This window comes from Dermacentor albipictus, unplaced genomic scaffold (genome assembly GCF_038994185.2).
Source record: "Dermacentor albipictus isolate Rhodes 1998 colony unplaced genomic scaffold, USDA_Dalb.pri_finalv2 scaffold_16, whole genome shotgun sequence".
Classification (NCBI taxonomy): Eukaryota; Metazoa; Arthropoda; class Arachnida; order Ixodida; family Ixodidae; genus Dermacentor; species Dermacentor albipictus.
In genome coordinates, this window is record NW_027225570.1 from 13,216,933 (window position 1) to 13,232,595 (window position 15,663).

General features: G+C 49.7%; 1 protein-coding gene across 3 annotated transcripts in view; it reads right to left on the minus strand.

Annotated features, from left to right (window-relative positions):
• Positions 1 to 233: 233 nt before the first annotated feature.
• The window catches only part of LOC135921755 (protein O-mannosyl-transferase TMTC1-like), a 120,741-nt gene continuing 105,311 nt past the window's right edge, over positions 234 to 15,663 (minus strand). For 2 of the 3 annotated variants that reach the window (XM_065456054.2, XM_065456053.2), the window contains exons 15-17: positions 10,671 to 10,793; positions 3,375 to 3,452; positions 235 to 2,205 (exon numbers count right to left, since the gene is read on the minus strand). In XM_065456054.2, the coding sequence (XP_065312126.1) occupies positions 2,071 to 2,205; positions 3,375 to 3,452; positions 10,671 to 10,793 (336 nt within the window). In that variant the 3' untranslated portion in view covers positions 235 to 2,070. Of the gene's footprint in view, positions 2,206 to 3,374; positions 3,453 to 10,670; positions 10,794 to 15,663 lie in introns of all 3 variants that reach the window. The other variant, XM_065456052.2, reaches the window with a different exon arrangement.

Below are 15,663 nucleotides of genomic sequence, written 5' to 3' on the forward strand. Positions count from 1 at the left end.
CCGGTTTTTGTGCGAAAATACACAAAAACACAAGAAAATGCGGGAAAATGTGGGAGACCGCGAGAAAAGCTGATTCTGCTGAAAGAAAGCACGAGTGAAGTGAAAGAGCTGTAGCGCATCTCTAGCTGTAATGAAACGAAACAAAATACCCAGCGGCAGCACTCGAGTAACCAGACGACACAGTGTTTTCTTGAAGGCCTCGCATTTTTTTTTCATAACGTGGGATCACGGGACAGCGTGACATTTTCTACAACTTGTTTAAGCACAAACAACACTCAGCCGCACACATGTGAAACGATAACTCCAGCAATGACACTCTTATACGTGAAGACAGACAAGCATACCATATGGGGCAGGTACATTGTTCATTCCAATTCATCAGGATATTAAAAAAAATAACTCTGCCAAACGAAGATTCACCTTTTCGATGGTAACAAAACTATGACTTCTGCCGAAGACACGACACCATGAAAACTTGCAAGGGCTAGATGACACCATTGTTTGTGGGCTATAAAAACGCAGCATAGGTTGAGGTGATCCCACGTCAGCAAACAACAATATCGATGTACACCTATCATTCACGACAGTTGACAAATTATTCACACAGTGAAACATCTTCCGACAGAGGGGCTACCCGTGCAAGGCTCTGGGTAAGTAAGGCGACAAGAGTACCGGCTCTTGCGAGCACATCTCGCAATCGACACGCCGCTGTGCAGCTATAGTGGAAGGAAGGCAACATATCCAATGCGTTGAATATTTTGGGTACGATGAACACCTACAGTACATCAAGGTTTTCGTTATGAAGTAAACATCGGAAAACAGCTTCCTATTACTGAGCTTCCGTCTTGCAAAGCGTGTTTGATTTAAACAAAGAGCATGTGCGCACGAAGTTACGCGAATGAAGCAACACGCATTACAATGTCAAAGCAACGGCAGAAAGATGGCGTCCAGAACTGTTGACATAGACTAAGGATGCTTATTTGCTCTTTTTTTCTCTCTGTAATATCACAAGATTGAACTTGAGCAATCATTCATTTCTTCAACCAGCCACATAAAAAGAAAGCCGTTTTTGACCCTATGGTGACATTTCTTTGTGAATGTCATCGTAGTGGAATGTCATCTATACACCGCTCAATGTTGAAGCGTCCAGTCACACGGCAACACATCTGAGCAAATCGGTCACACTTTGAGAGAGTAGAGCTCCAATGTCGCTCTTACTAACATGAGGGTCGGAAATCTAGGCACGTCGTTGCATAGTCGTATGCCACAACTAGAACGTATCGCATTCCTTTTTACAGGAACCAACGTAGCTTGTGGCAAGCAAAGGTCAAATTAAACAGGATGACAAACATGAACCAATGCACAGGCAAGTTTCATTAGTTAGATTTGTTGCTGTGCTGGAAATGCGTAATGGTAGGAAATATATGACAGTACCATGGTGTTCATTCGTTTTCGCTCACATTCACTGCTGGTTTGTCGGACTTGGAAGAAACTTTTGCGGAGTAAAATTTTTCCCCACATATTAAAGGAGTGCAGAAAATGTACGTTAAAGAATAGCACTTCTGGGAATGGTGTGTTAGACCAATTGCAAAATCAATGAAATTGCTAAAATGGCACAGCACATCCACATGGTGTGGTGGTTTCACAAGTATCCCATGCTTTCATTGGAAAGAGTGTATGGCACCGGCTGTTCCCTGCTTTTGGCTCTTTGCAGCCAGCAGATTTTACACGGTTTTCACGAATACTTTTGGAAAGTTATTAGCGTTCCAATCAGTGACATACAATTCCAAGGTCTGTGTCATATTTGAACGTGGCTTTAGCAACCTTCTGTCTAATTTGTGTAAAATATAAAAGTTAAAATTCTAGAATCGTCCTTAACGAGCCCTCGTATTACTGCACCACCCTTCGCTTTCGTCTGCAGGGCGGGCGTACGCGTTTACAGCGGCAGAGTTGAAAAACCTAAAAAGCGGTAGAGTTTCAATTCAGCCGCAACACATACAGTACAAACCAAAAGTGTCTTTATACAAAAAGTAAGCAGCACAGTAAATGCATTTAGACGATACGACCGCTCTAAACGCATTCGTGGAACGGCAGTGGCCTAGTAATTCGCCGCCTTAATTTGGCCATGTTGTCCATGATGAGTTTGTTGCTTGGATCGAGAGACAGGGCCACCTGGTAGTGTCGAAAAGCGCCAGCGTAGTCTTTCTGGAATGAAAATTCAAACGCCCACTTATTACGGCTCCAAGAACATCTCGCAAACCTTATTTTGAGTTCTAACTCAAGCGGGTTCGGGCAGCATCAGAAGTGCATGGAATAACACGGAACATAGACTCGGAGAACTAGTTGAAATTATTACGACAGCATCAAAGGTAAACCAGAAGTAAAAATAAAAGCTAATAATAAGAAATAATACAATCAGGGTCTATAAGGTTTATCGATGCTTTCTTCAGAAATAACAATAAAGATTGGGCAAAGTCACTCTACGTTTATACTCCGATGTTATGGCATCCGTAGACGGAATTGTGATAATCTATTGTACTTTCAGTGGTGCGTTTTATGTTTGCAACAAGATATTATAAAAAAGACGACTCGAATAACAAGTAGACATGGTTTGAAGCATAATTATAGCAGTGCTAATGCATGGTTCACTAAAGAACAAATTTTTAAACACGCAATAAGGCTAGTTATACGAAACTGTTTTGCCACTCCACAGGCCTGAACCTCAGGAAGCCCTGGAAATTGTGGTGCAGTATCACAAACAAGCACTCAATGCCTTGGAACCGCTCGGTATTCTATAGGCAGTTTAATAATGCACCCTGAGTTCTTTGCTTTCGTGGATGTTAGCAAAACCAGACTTTTGCACCTAGAAGCTGATTTAATGGGAAATGTTTTGAAACCTTAATGCAGTAAATATCTCGGAGTATGTTTTGACTGATTACATATTACAAATAATTCGTTTATTCATGAATTTCAGCCCAAGTACAACTTAGCTACCAAGGCTTAATCAGGATGTATTCAGCGGTTCGTGTTGCCAGCATTGTCAGGCGTCAGTAGAGACACTGTGAAAGTTCGCCAGCATTGGGAGTAAACCCCATGTGCAGAATGCAACAATAACCCCCTTAGTTGTACCCCTATTATCCTTGTCCATAAGTACTTGGTGCTTATCGCTATGTGTATTCTTGCGCTGACAATTAGTTTAGCACGAACAATGTCCTCTATAGTAACGATTAGTTCGCATTCAGCCGGTATCGAACAAGCACGGCGATATGATTCTGCATAGTTAATACGTGACTCGTTTCGCATAATCAGCTAAAGCTACGGTTCTTAAAGTTTTTAAAGACAGTAACAATGTTACATAGGGTACGATTACTCACCTCTAAGTGCCTTATCACGGCGAGATTCAGATGCGCGTGAGCGTGATTTGGATCGAGACGAATGGCTACTTCGTAACTCTGCAAAAGAAAGTGAAATTCTTGCTTTGAATCTTGACTTCTTTCAATAGCCGTAGTCGTGAAAAAAGCGCTTAACGTTTCCAATGTTAATCGCAAGTCTCAGTATGTTGTGAAAATAAGTTAGCAGCCATTACTGGAAAAAAAATCTAGTTGTGCTCGTCCAAGATTTGTTTCCAACATGTGTAACAGACACTGATTATTTTGTGCACGTGGTTTATGTCTCCTATTACAAAACCTATTAAACACCTTAAGCGGTAGAGGAATTGGTTCTGCCTTGCCAAAACAAAGTCGTTACAACTTTTATCCCAAGGCAATGAAAAAAAAATTGTAATCTTTCTCACTATAACATAAGTTAGCCAAATCACAATTTTCACTTCAAATTCTTGTGGAATAATAGGGCAGGAAATTGTTTATCATGATGCAGAAGGAGCCGCTAGGGGGCCGTGGAGGACAGACGCGCTTCACATGGGCTCTCGCTTCTCGTGCCTGTCTACCAGGATCACGGCCAGCGACCAACTTAATTTTGCCAACTGCACAACCGGCAAGGTGAGAGAAATCGGCGGGCACTAGCCACCATCAAGTGAGTGTCCTATTTACTGATTTCTGCAACGACCGCACAGCCGCCTAGCTAAGCCCAACGCCGAACGAGCGGCTGCAACCTCGTGGCGCGTGCTCGCGCCGCTCGAGCGTATCTGCGAGCATAGCACGGGCGCCTACCCACGCAGCGACGAACTCCCGAGATGAGCGAAGCAGCAGTAGAAGCAATCAACACACCAAGAGAACAGCTGGAAGACACAAACACAATGCAGATGGACCCGACTGAAGTAAACTACACAGAAACTGCCTGGAATTTTGACGCAAGCAGCGGAAGAACTATTGAACGCGAGAACATCTGGATTACGCGGGGCAGAAAAGGCAAGAAGGACGCAGAGCATCAAACGACACAAGAGAGCAACCCAGCCAAGCAACAAGCGAATGGAAAGCCACCACCACCGCAACAGCGAAAGCCCCGAATGCCGCCTCTACCAGTCGACGACTACAAGGTCGTATTCCGCCCGCAACCAGGCCTCGAGCTTGCAAAGTGGAACAATGTCGCCATTATGCACGCCATCGGAAGAGCCAGCGGTTTCTCGCAGCAAGATTTCGGCGAAAAAGTGTGCGTTCAAGTGCAAAGAATTGAGAACCTGATTATTGCAAGCACGGCCGACTGGGAAGACGCGAAGAAACGCGAAAATATCAGCAAAATACAACTTGGCGGCACTTTCTTCACTGTAAAAGGCAACACGAGAACCCCGGATGATGTATCCAGAGGCGTAATAAGCGGGCTCTTGCCCGGCACGAGTGAAGAAGAACTCAAGGCCAGTCTTCGCGCACCAGCGAGGTACACCGTCCTCCACGCTCGTATGCTCGGGCAATCGTCCGCGGCCGTGATCTCTTTCCAAGGACCGCACGTTCCTTATTACGTCCGCTTCCAGAGTCTCGATTTTCGATGCCGACCCTACCGCAAGTCAGTGCAATACTGCAAAACTTGTGGCAACACGGGACACCGCCAGGATGTCTGCCCGAGACCATTGCCAGCCTTCTGCTCTAAATGTGGCAAAACCGAGGTTCAAAGTGAGAGACAGTTGCTGGAGCTCAGGCGGCGAACAATTCCCACAATTAGGAAGCTCAACCACCAGCTTGAGGGGCAGTGATGGCAGCGTCCCCAAACGAAGTAGATCTAGATCTATACTCCTATCGCCTTCCCGATCACGCTCACGCTCGCACTCGCCGAAACGCGTGAGCTACGCGGATGTGGTAAGCGGATCGAGTGGATCGAGAACCACGAGCAGTTCCAAATTCTTGTCAGCCGAAGCTGCGGCCCTTCAGGCTCTCGAAAATAAGGTGCAAATTCAACAAAACACGTTGCACAATCAAAACAGTCAACTACAAAGCCAACAGGCTCTCATCGACAAGCTGATCCAATGTCAACATATACAGCAAGACAACGTAAACAGGCTTCTACAGAAGTGCGAGGAGCAAAAAGATATCATTGATAAACTGCAACAGAGATGTACGACAGGCCAAGAGAACATTGCACAGCCGCGACTCTCACTTCCCGACGCAGATGTTCAATCCGTAGTTGACGCAAGATTCCAAATCCTCCAAGAAACTCTCATGAAAAATACCCACGACACAATTGAGAAAATCGTCCAGGCAGCAATAACGAATTTCACCGCAAGTATAGCCAATAAGGTCAACACGCTAGACGCCAAGGTGGATGGACTCGCAGCGCAACAAAACAACTTCATAGCCCACATCAAGAAGACGTATGTAACAAAACAGCACCTCAACACGTCACTAAATGAGATTCAGCCCGACAGAAAGCGGCCGCGAGCAAACGACCGAAGTGCCTCTCGTTCAATTTCACCTACCCGCGAGCGCCTGCAGGGAGCAGCAACAACCGAAGATGGCGGTCCCTAATCACAGGACTACAAATGCGCTTTCAACTCTCCGCATATGGCAGTGGAACTGTCGTTCCTATCGACCACGGCATGCTACCTTACAAGAATTTGTCAAACGAGACCCACCCGACCTCATAGCGCTGCAAGAAACAAATACACAAAACGTCCGGCTACAAGGGTACAACGCCCACGTACAAACGAAACGCACGGAAATTCTCACCAAGAAGAATCTCACAGTACAGGAATTGGAACCCGTCAATACACCGATCGAACACACCTTAATCGAAATCATACCGGAGAGGAAATCGCTCAAGAGCGTATTCGTAGTCACTGTGTACAGCCCTCCCAGAGACGCCCTTTCAGACTTCGACCACTTTGTCCGAGAAATTAAGAAGCGCACTGATGGTCACCAAGTCGTTTTAGTTGGGGACTTCAACGCCCCACACACGGCCTGGGGATACCAGACCACCACGAAGAAAGGAGCCCGAGTGCACGACACTGCACAACAGCACAGACTCACCATGTGGAATGACCCACTCCAAACAACGAGGATAGGTAATAGTGTCTCCAGAGACACAAACCCCGATCTCACCTTCACGCTAAACGTGCCCTCGGCAGAATGGAGCCGACTCCCAGAAACCCTGGGCAGCGATCACCACATCCTCCAACTAAACGTGGCTCACACTCGCAAGCCCGCTAGGCTTGGAACGGCCCGGGTAACGGAGTGGAAGTCATTCAGAGACGTGCTAAATGTCGAGACCACCATCGAGAACATAGATGACTGGCTGGAGAAAGTCCTCGACACGGCAGAACGACACACGAAAACAATACAGCTGAATGAAGTAGTGCCAGCCGTCGACACGCATCTCCTCCACCTCTGGGAAGCCAGAAGAGCTCTTCTCAAGAGGTGGAAGAGACAGAAGCTAAACAAGAAATTAAAGAAGCGAATTGCCCTCCTCACCGAGCAAGCACAGGCATACGCGGAGAGATTAGGAAGACAGAACTGGCACGCATTTTGCGACAAACTCCAGGGAACCCTGAGCACAAAGACGACGTGGCATCTCCTGCGCGCTTTTCTCGACAACGTCCCTACGAAGACGCAGCAGCGACAGAACCTCTGTAGGCTCGTGCACAACCACGCCGGATCAGAAGAGAACCTCCTCCTCGAAATTCAGAAGAAGCTGTGCGGCGACCCACCCGTTAATACGACGGCATATGACAAAGTTTACGGTGGCAAACCAAACCCCGACCTTGACCAACCCTTCACGCATGCTGAACTCTCTGCAGCACTATCGACGCTCACAAGAAACACCAGCCCGGGCAAAGATCGGATCATGAACAAGCATCTTCGGAACCTTCCGCAGCGGGCTACCGCAGCCCTGCTCCAGTACTTCAATGAATGCTGGGAGAGAGGAAAGCTACCGGCTGCATGGAAGCACTCGGAGATTACCATGATCCCCAAACCAAATAAACAGCTCAGCATCGAGAACTTGCGCCCAATTTCTTTTACCTCGTGCGTAGGGAAACTTTTCGAGCATATGATTCACAACCGGCTAACCTCGTACCTTGAAGACAACGGATATTTTCCAAACACTATGTTCGGTTTCAGGCAGAACCTGTCAGCGCAAGATGTCTTTCTTCTACTCAAGGAAGACCTCATCGACCACCTGAGTACCAGAAGCAAATCATCGATTTTAGCCATCGACGTAAAGGGAGCCTTCGACAACGTCAGTCACGAAGCTATCCTCTGCAACCTCGAAGACGTGGGCTGCGGTTACCGGACATACGACTATGTCAGGAATTTCCTCACGGGCCGCACGGCCACCGTTGGAATATACAACCTGCGCAGCGACAGCTTCCGACTACCGAGCAAAGGCACCCCGCAGGGTTCGGTCATATCGCCGTTGCTCTTCAACGTCGCAATGATCAAACTACCCAGCCTCCTTGACGCGATACCAGACGTAAGACACGCTTTCTATGCAGATGATATCACGTTATGGACAAGGGCCTCAAACACTGGAACACAAGAAACATGCCTACAGGAAGCAGTAGATACCATCGAGAGCTACTTGCACAAATGCGGCCTCTGCTGTGCTCCCGAGAAGTCCGAACACCTCGTCCTCAAGTCAAGAACGAGAGGCAGACCACCCGGCTACGATGAACCCGATCCTAACGTCACCCTCAATCGAACGCCCATTCCAAAAGTGGAAACCCTACGAGTTCTAGGGTTACACATACACAAAGACGGGTCCGGGGCGGCCACCCTCCCGCGACTACAGCGAACGCTATCACAGCTCACGCATCTCGTCAGGAGAGTTGCAAGCCATAGAAGCGGACTTAAAGAACAGGACACGCTACGCGTGATGCAAGCACTCCTCACCAGTCGAATAACATACGGCACGCCCTACCTCGCGCTGAAGAATGTAGAGGTAGAAAAAATTAACATTCAAATACGGAAAGCCACCAAAATCGCCCTGGGCCTACCATCTACGGCTTCGACTACGAGGCTTCTCAAGATGGGCGTACACAACACCTGGTGAGAGCTAGTTGAAGCTCACAAAGCCAGTCAATTAGAACGACTGAAGCTCACGCCCACCGGAAGATCAGTGCTGCAACGGCTGAGCTACGGTGAAACCTTTATAGCCACCACGGACCGAAAAGAAAAAATTCCTGCGAACATCCGCGAATCCCTGTGCATAGCCCCAATTCCACGCAACATGCACCCCACGTACCACAAGGAAAGAAGACAAGCCCGAGTGGATGCACTACGGCGAAGACACAGGGAAGATCCGGACGCCAGATACACCGACGCAGCCAAATACCCGCAAAGAAACGCTTACGCCCTGAGCGTCGTAGATTCTCAGGGCAGAGAGCTAGCGTCTGCTACAGTCCGTGCACAAAACCCCGAGACTGCAGAAGAGACAGCGATCGCCCTAGCGACTAGCACGTGCATGGACGCAGCTGTCATCTTCTCCGATTCTAAAGCAGCCGTCAGAAACTACGCTAAGGGTCGCGTGTCAACACAAGCACTGAAGCTATTGAAGCACCGCAGTACTCCGATCCCCTACACCTGCGTGACATGGGTTCCTGGGCACGAGGGGCTGGAGGGGAACGAAGCGGCACACGCCGCGGCCCGAGGCCACACCTGCCGGGCCAACCCTTCCTACTCTCGAGACGCCCGGTCTGCGCCAGCGGAGGCAGAGACCGTACCCATCACGTACTCAGAGATGCTTCAACATCACAGGCTGGAACGCAGGGTGTACCCACCACCTCACCCAAAGCTCAACAAAGAAGAAAGCACTACACTCAGAAGACTGCAAAGTAATACTTATATCCGCGGAATCATCATGCATAGACTGTACCCAACGCTACAAGGATACCACTGCCCAACGTGCGGCGTACCGGACACCTTAGCGCACCTGATCATCGAATGTCCATGGCATATATACAAAGACGCATTGCCTTCACCGAGAGACTGTTGCAACGCCAGACAAAGCGAAGACCTCATGGAAACATGGGAGGCCAAGCTAGTCTCCGAGGACCTGGAACAACAACGACGTCTCGTTGCCAGGGCCAAGGAAGCAGCGAAGGCCAGAGGGTTCCTGGAATGAGGAGACCTCCCACCAAGAGTTGAACCAGGGCTTACCCCGGAAAACTGTTTCCAAAATAAAAGTTTATTCCTCCTCCTCCTGATGCAGAAACATTTTTAAAAAATGTTTATTTTATAAATACCTGTTTTTGCATGCTGCAGTGTTTTACGCCTATTATTTTATATTGTTGGGTTCCCACTGTCTGTCTGTCTGTCTGTCTGTCTGTCTGTCTGTCTGTCTGTCTGTCTGTCTGTCTGTCTGTCGGTCTGTCGGTCTGTCTCGACTCGACTATAAAGGACGTAATGTAGCCTTTTGACCAGATATTTGCCGCTAGAAAACTAAACATCGTACCAGTGCACGCTTAGACATTAACATGTATTGTTAAGAACGGCCACCTGCAGTGCAAGTTTTGCCAACCAATTACGACTGTGCAGGCAACATTCCCGGAGCGTCGCCACACACCTCTAGCCATGGCGTGACTAAGTCGACTGTGTGTGAACAATACGTGCGTCCTCGAATCTCCTTCCCTGGAGCCGAGTTTCACGAAGTCGCCATTGTAACTAAACGGGCTCGGCGGAGCAACTATTGTTACTGAGCCGCAGGAACGTCTACTGACACCCCTTCCCAGGCGCCGACCAAGGCGCCAGACAATGGGCGCCCGGCGGGAGGGCTGCAGTTCGGGGAATAAATGCGCCTACAATGCCGGGTCGTCTCCCCTACGGTGCTTCGTCTCCCCTTTGGTGCCTGGTCAACTCGCCTACGGTGCTTAGACGGCCGTTTCCGTCACCTGGGTATCGGGAGAGGACTGTGTGTTGAAAAACCACCGTTGTGCGGCTGCGCAGGGCACTCTTTCTGAAGCAGTCATGTTAGACTGAAACTCTTTCTCAAGCAGTCATGTTAGACTGATATAAATACTGTAAATAAACCAATATTCCTCGTTCTCGATGAGAAGCAGTCCTTCCCTTCATCAACGTCCTCAGCGTGGATAAGTTGGACGCCGGCACGGGCCAGCTACATTCTCATTCATGCCCGACTCCAATCTTGACAACTTATCACGAGCGATGGGATTGAACTCCCAATCATAACAGTATGTACTAAGAATACTCGTTGATACTAACTACTCTGGCGCATGGAAGCCATTTTTGAATACTTTCCTAAATAGTGAGACACCTAGACTAACTGACCTGTGCTGAAGAGCTGAGGTCCCCCAAGTCCTTGAGTATATCACCGTGATCACTGTGTATTCTAGCACAGAGCAGGTCATCGACGTCGCAGAGCTTTAGAGCTTTCAGTACGTAGTCCAGTGCCTGCGATAACAAAGAACAATAAAAAGCCGGCGATTAGCGTTCTTCTTACACTTCGGCTTATGTTTCAGAATATTAGGCATTGATAGTTTGTTAAATTAAGGTAGTGAAGCAATAAAGTTAAAAATGAAATGTATAACAAAATATTTGATAATTTAGGCCGTTATCGCGGTCTCTATTACTGAATTGGCAAGCGGAATATATCTGAAGAAAATAACCCAACAAATGATGTACCGCCAACCGTAAAACATTCGCAGGTGATCGCAGTCAATGCATCTGACCTCGAATTGAAAGGTGTATTTCAAACCTTGCTGCACAAAGACGAAGCCGCAGGCTATATTGACGCGAAATAGGTTTGCACGTGTTGAAACGGGACCCTTAAGGCGAGAACGACGAAGTTCGTGGTTGCGCGCGGGCTCTCCGAGGACCAGCTATCGCTACAGGCAGACGTTGTTTCTTAATCTGTCGGTGCTAAACTGTTTTAGTTGTCATAGCTGGGTGACATTTCTGGTGGAGGTGCTGGGTACGGTCGATGTTAAGATCTCCGGAGCATACCCCAGACCTCAGCCCGGCGAGTAGTTGAACCGAGTTTACCCCTGTGCACATACGTGCCAGCCGACGCGTCCAGGGACTCCAGCCACAGCACGGTCTGCTACCTGAACGAACTAGAATGACGACCCAACCACCTCCTGCCACTCCTGCAGCATCGCACGTTGTCGTCAATCACATCCGGACGCCGAATCTGTTCCACGGAAGTGCTTCAGAGGACGCCGATGATTGGCTTGACCATTTTGACCGGGTTGCCAACCTCAACGACTGGAACCACGAGCGTAAGCTACGTTACGTGTACTTCGCTCTTGAAGATTCCGCGAAAACATGGTTTGAGAACCACGAGGCGACACTGACGTCATGGGAAGAATTTCGTAGGCAGTTCCTCAATGCCTTCGCCAGGGCGGACAGGAAGGAGAGAGCGGAGTTAGCGTTGGAGGCAAGAATTCAAGGCCCGAATGAGCGAGTGACTGCGTACGTAGAAGACATGAATCGGCTTTTCAGACGTGCGGACCCTTTGATGACTGAAACAAAGAAGGTGCGCCATCTCATGCGCAGCGTCAAAGAGGAAATCTTTGCTGGCCCAATTCGAAATCCGCCGACGACATTTGCAGAGTTCCATGACGAAGCCAGTACTATGGAAAAGGCCCTTCAACAGCGGGCCAGGCAAAACAACCTCCATTACCCTCGGTAACGACGTTGGCGCCTTGCGAGAACTCATAAGGGCCATCGTCAAGGAGGAACTGCAGAAGATGCAGACGACCACTGCCCCTGTGGGACAACTTTCCATTGCGGAAATGGTGCGTGCCGAGGTCCGACAGGCCGTCTATGTTCCTGGACAGTACGAGGCACCACAGCAGGTACCGCACGCCGAAATGAGTTACGCTGAAGCAGTACGCCATCCGCCACCCTCAAGTGCGAGCAGCATGGTACACCCCACTCAACAAATGGACGTAAGCTTCAGGCCGCCTCGCAGCCCACCGCACATCGCCGAAGCAAGGACTAGGAAGAGCGACGTCTGGCGCACCACGGACTACAAACCCCTTTGTTTTCATTGTGGCGAAGCCGGGCACATCTACAGAATGTGTCCTTATCGTCATCTGGGGCATCGTGGATTCTCGCCGAATGCACCTCGTCCACGACCTGGTGAGCGGCCGCCGCACATAGAGAGTTTCGTCACAAATCGTCGCAATGATGATCAGCGCTGGCCGGAGCACCGTTCGTCGTCTCCTGCTCGTTACAGGTCACCATCACCAAGCCACGCTTTTACTCGCGGCGCTCTGAGACGCCGCTCGCCTAGCCCGGCGGGTCGGGAAAACTGAGTTCAGCGACCTCCGGAGGTGAGGCCCCTGACGACGACCGTACGCAATATCCTCCATTACGACGACAACGACGAAAACAGAACGACGCAGACGTACAGACGGAGTCGAACACCTTGCGAGAGGTTGTAACGTCGAACATTCCCGTCACCATAGACGACGAAGAAATAACGGCGTTAATCGACACTGGAGCGGACACCTCAGTTATGAGCATGGACCTAGCCTGCAAGCTGAAGAAAGTTTCTACCGAGTGGACAGGGTCGCAGATTCGAACTGCAGGAGGCCATCTGCTAATCCCGGTAGGGAGATGCACAGCGCGAGTGAGCATTCGTGGGTTTACGTACCTCGGAGATTTTGTTATCCTCCCAAGCTGCTCGAGGGACCTAATTCTGGGAATGGACTTTCTGCAGGCTAATGGAGCTGTGATCAACTTACAAAAGTCGCTGGTAACGTTTTCGACGGCGCAGGCCTTAGCAGGGAGCAGCACTGACGACACGTATGTCAACGCCTTGAGGATTGTTGACGAGAACATCACGGTGCCGCCAAGGAGCAGCGTATTGGCCCTCGTCACCTGCGACGCATTCGACGGCTATGAGGGTATTGCCGAGGCAAATATCCCGCTGCTGCTTGAAAAACACATCTGCATCGCCCGGGGCCTTGTTCGAATACAGCATAAGTGCTCGCAAGTTTTGTTGACAAACTTCAGCCATGAGTATCAGCACGTCCCTCAAGGTACAGCTGTGGCATTCCTGAACGAAATTGCTGACTTCTCCGATATCAGCACGTTAAAAGTGACTTCACCGGACGCAACAACTCACGACAGCCTGAATACCCGCGTCCACATTAATGCTAACTTAGCAGATGTCCAGAAGGATCAGCTGCTTGGCCTACTGACAGAATTCTCCGGCTGTTTTTCCACGGAATCCAAAGTCCAGCGCACTTCCGTTACGCAACACCGGATAGTTAAAGAGGAGTCGGCGCGGCGTGTTCGTCAGCATCCGTATCGCGTGTCACCTATGGAGCGGGAGGCGATTAAGCGTCAAGTTCAAGAAATGCTAAAGGATGACGTCATCCAGCCGTCGACAAGTCCGTGGGCATCGCCTGTCATACTAGTAAAAAAGAAAGACAACACACTCCGCTTCTGCATTGACTACAGACGGCTTAACTGAGTCACCAAACGCGACGTTTATCCCCTGCCGCGGATCGATGACGCTTTGGACCGTCTGCGTCATGCTCAGTTCTTTACTTCGTTAGACCTAAAGTCAGGAAACTGGCAAATCGAAGTGGACGAGCGTGACCGTGAAAAAACCGCCTTTGTGACTCCCGATGGGCTGTACGAATTTAAAGTGCTGCCTTTCGGTCTCTGTTCCACACCTGCTACGTTTCAGCGAATGATGGACACTGTACTCGTTGGACTAAAGTGGTAGTCATGTCTAGTGCAACTAGACGACGTTGTTGTATTTTCCAGCACGTTCGATGAACATCTCGCGCGGCTACGAAGTGTCCTTACCGCAATACACAAGGCCAACCTCTCCATCAAGCCTGAAAAATGTTACTTTGGCTTCCAGGAACTCAAGTTTCTAGGCCCCGTGGTCAGCTCCCAAGGAGTATGACCAGACCCAGAAAAACTCGCTGCCTAAAGACAAAAAGTCTGTTCAGCGGTTCCTGGGCCTCTGCGCTTACTACCGTCGTTTCGTTGAAGGCTTCTCAAGGATTGCTGAACCGCTCACGAGACTGACGCGACAAGAAGTGCCCTTTGCGTGGACGGAAGACCAAGAGCAGGCCTTCGCCGAATTGCGTAAACGCCTTCAATCCTCTCCAGTGCTGGCGCTTTTTGATGACACCGCGGCAACTGAAATACACACCGACGCCAGCAACGTAGGACTCGGCGCCATTCTGGTTCAATGGCAAGATGGCGCAGAACGTGTAATTGCGTATGCCAGTCGTAGTCTCACAAAAGCAGAAGCTAATTATTCAACGACCGAAAAAGAACGCTTAGCAGTCGTGTGGGCCATCAGCAAGTTCCGACCCTACTTATACGGCCGGCCATTTCGAGCGATCAGTGATCACCACTAGCTCTGCTGGCTTGCCAATCTACGAGACCCGTCAGGCCGCCTCGCTCGTTGGAGCCTCCGCCTCCAGGAATACGACATAACTGTTGTCTACAGATCCGGCCATAAGCATAGCGACGCTGACTGCTTGTCACGTTCTCCTATTCCTTTGACATCCTCCGACTTGGAGCTAGATTTTCCGTTTCTTGGTGTCGTCGACGTGGTGCGCATGGCTGACTATCAACGTGCAGACTCTGAGCTGCTTCTAGTCATCCGTTATCTCGAGGGAGCTGACGTTGTTGTCCCACGCCCACTTTCACGAGGATTGACGTCGTACTGCCTGCGAAACGATGTCCTGTATAAAAAAAATTTCAAGAAGAGCCAGGAAACGTTCCTTCTCGTCGTTCCGGCGGCACTGCGCGAAGAAGTTCTACAGGCGTGTCACGACGATCCCTGTGCCGGCCACTTAGGCTTCGCGAGGACATTAGCGCGCATACGGCAAAAATACTACTGGCCACACCTATTTTCGTCGGTTCAGCGCTATGTGCGAACTTGCCGTGACTGTCAAAGGCGTAAAGTTCCACCCGTCAAGCCTGCCGGCCTCCTTCAGCCTTTGGATCCACCTCCGGCGCCGTTCCAGCAGGTGGGAATGGACCTTCTTGGGCCGTTCCCCACGTCCTCCTTGCAAAATAAGTGTATAATCGTGGCAACTGACTATTTAACTCGCTATGCGGAGACGAAAGCTTTGCCACGGGGAACTGCTGCTGATGTCGCCGGCTTCTTCGTCCACAACATCGCGCTTCATCAGGGTGCACCCGCTGTACTCATTACTGACCGCGGTGCAGCGGCAGCGTTTACAGCGGAGTTATTGCAACACCTCGTCACACTGACGCACACCGACAACCGAAAGACCACAGCCTATCATCCCCAAACTAACGGCTTAACAGAGCGCCT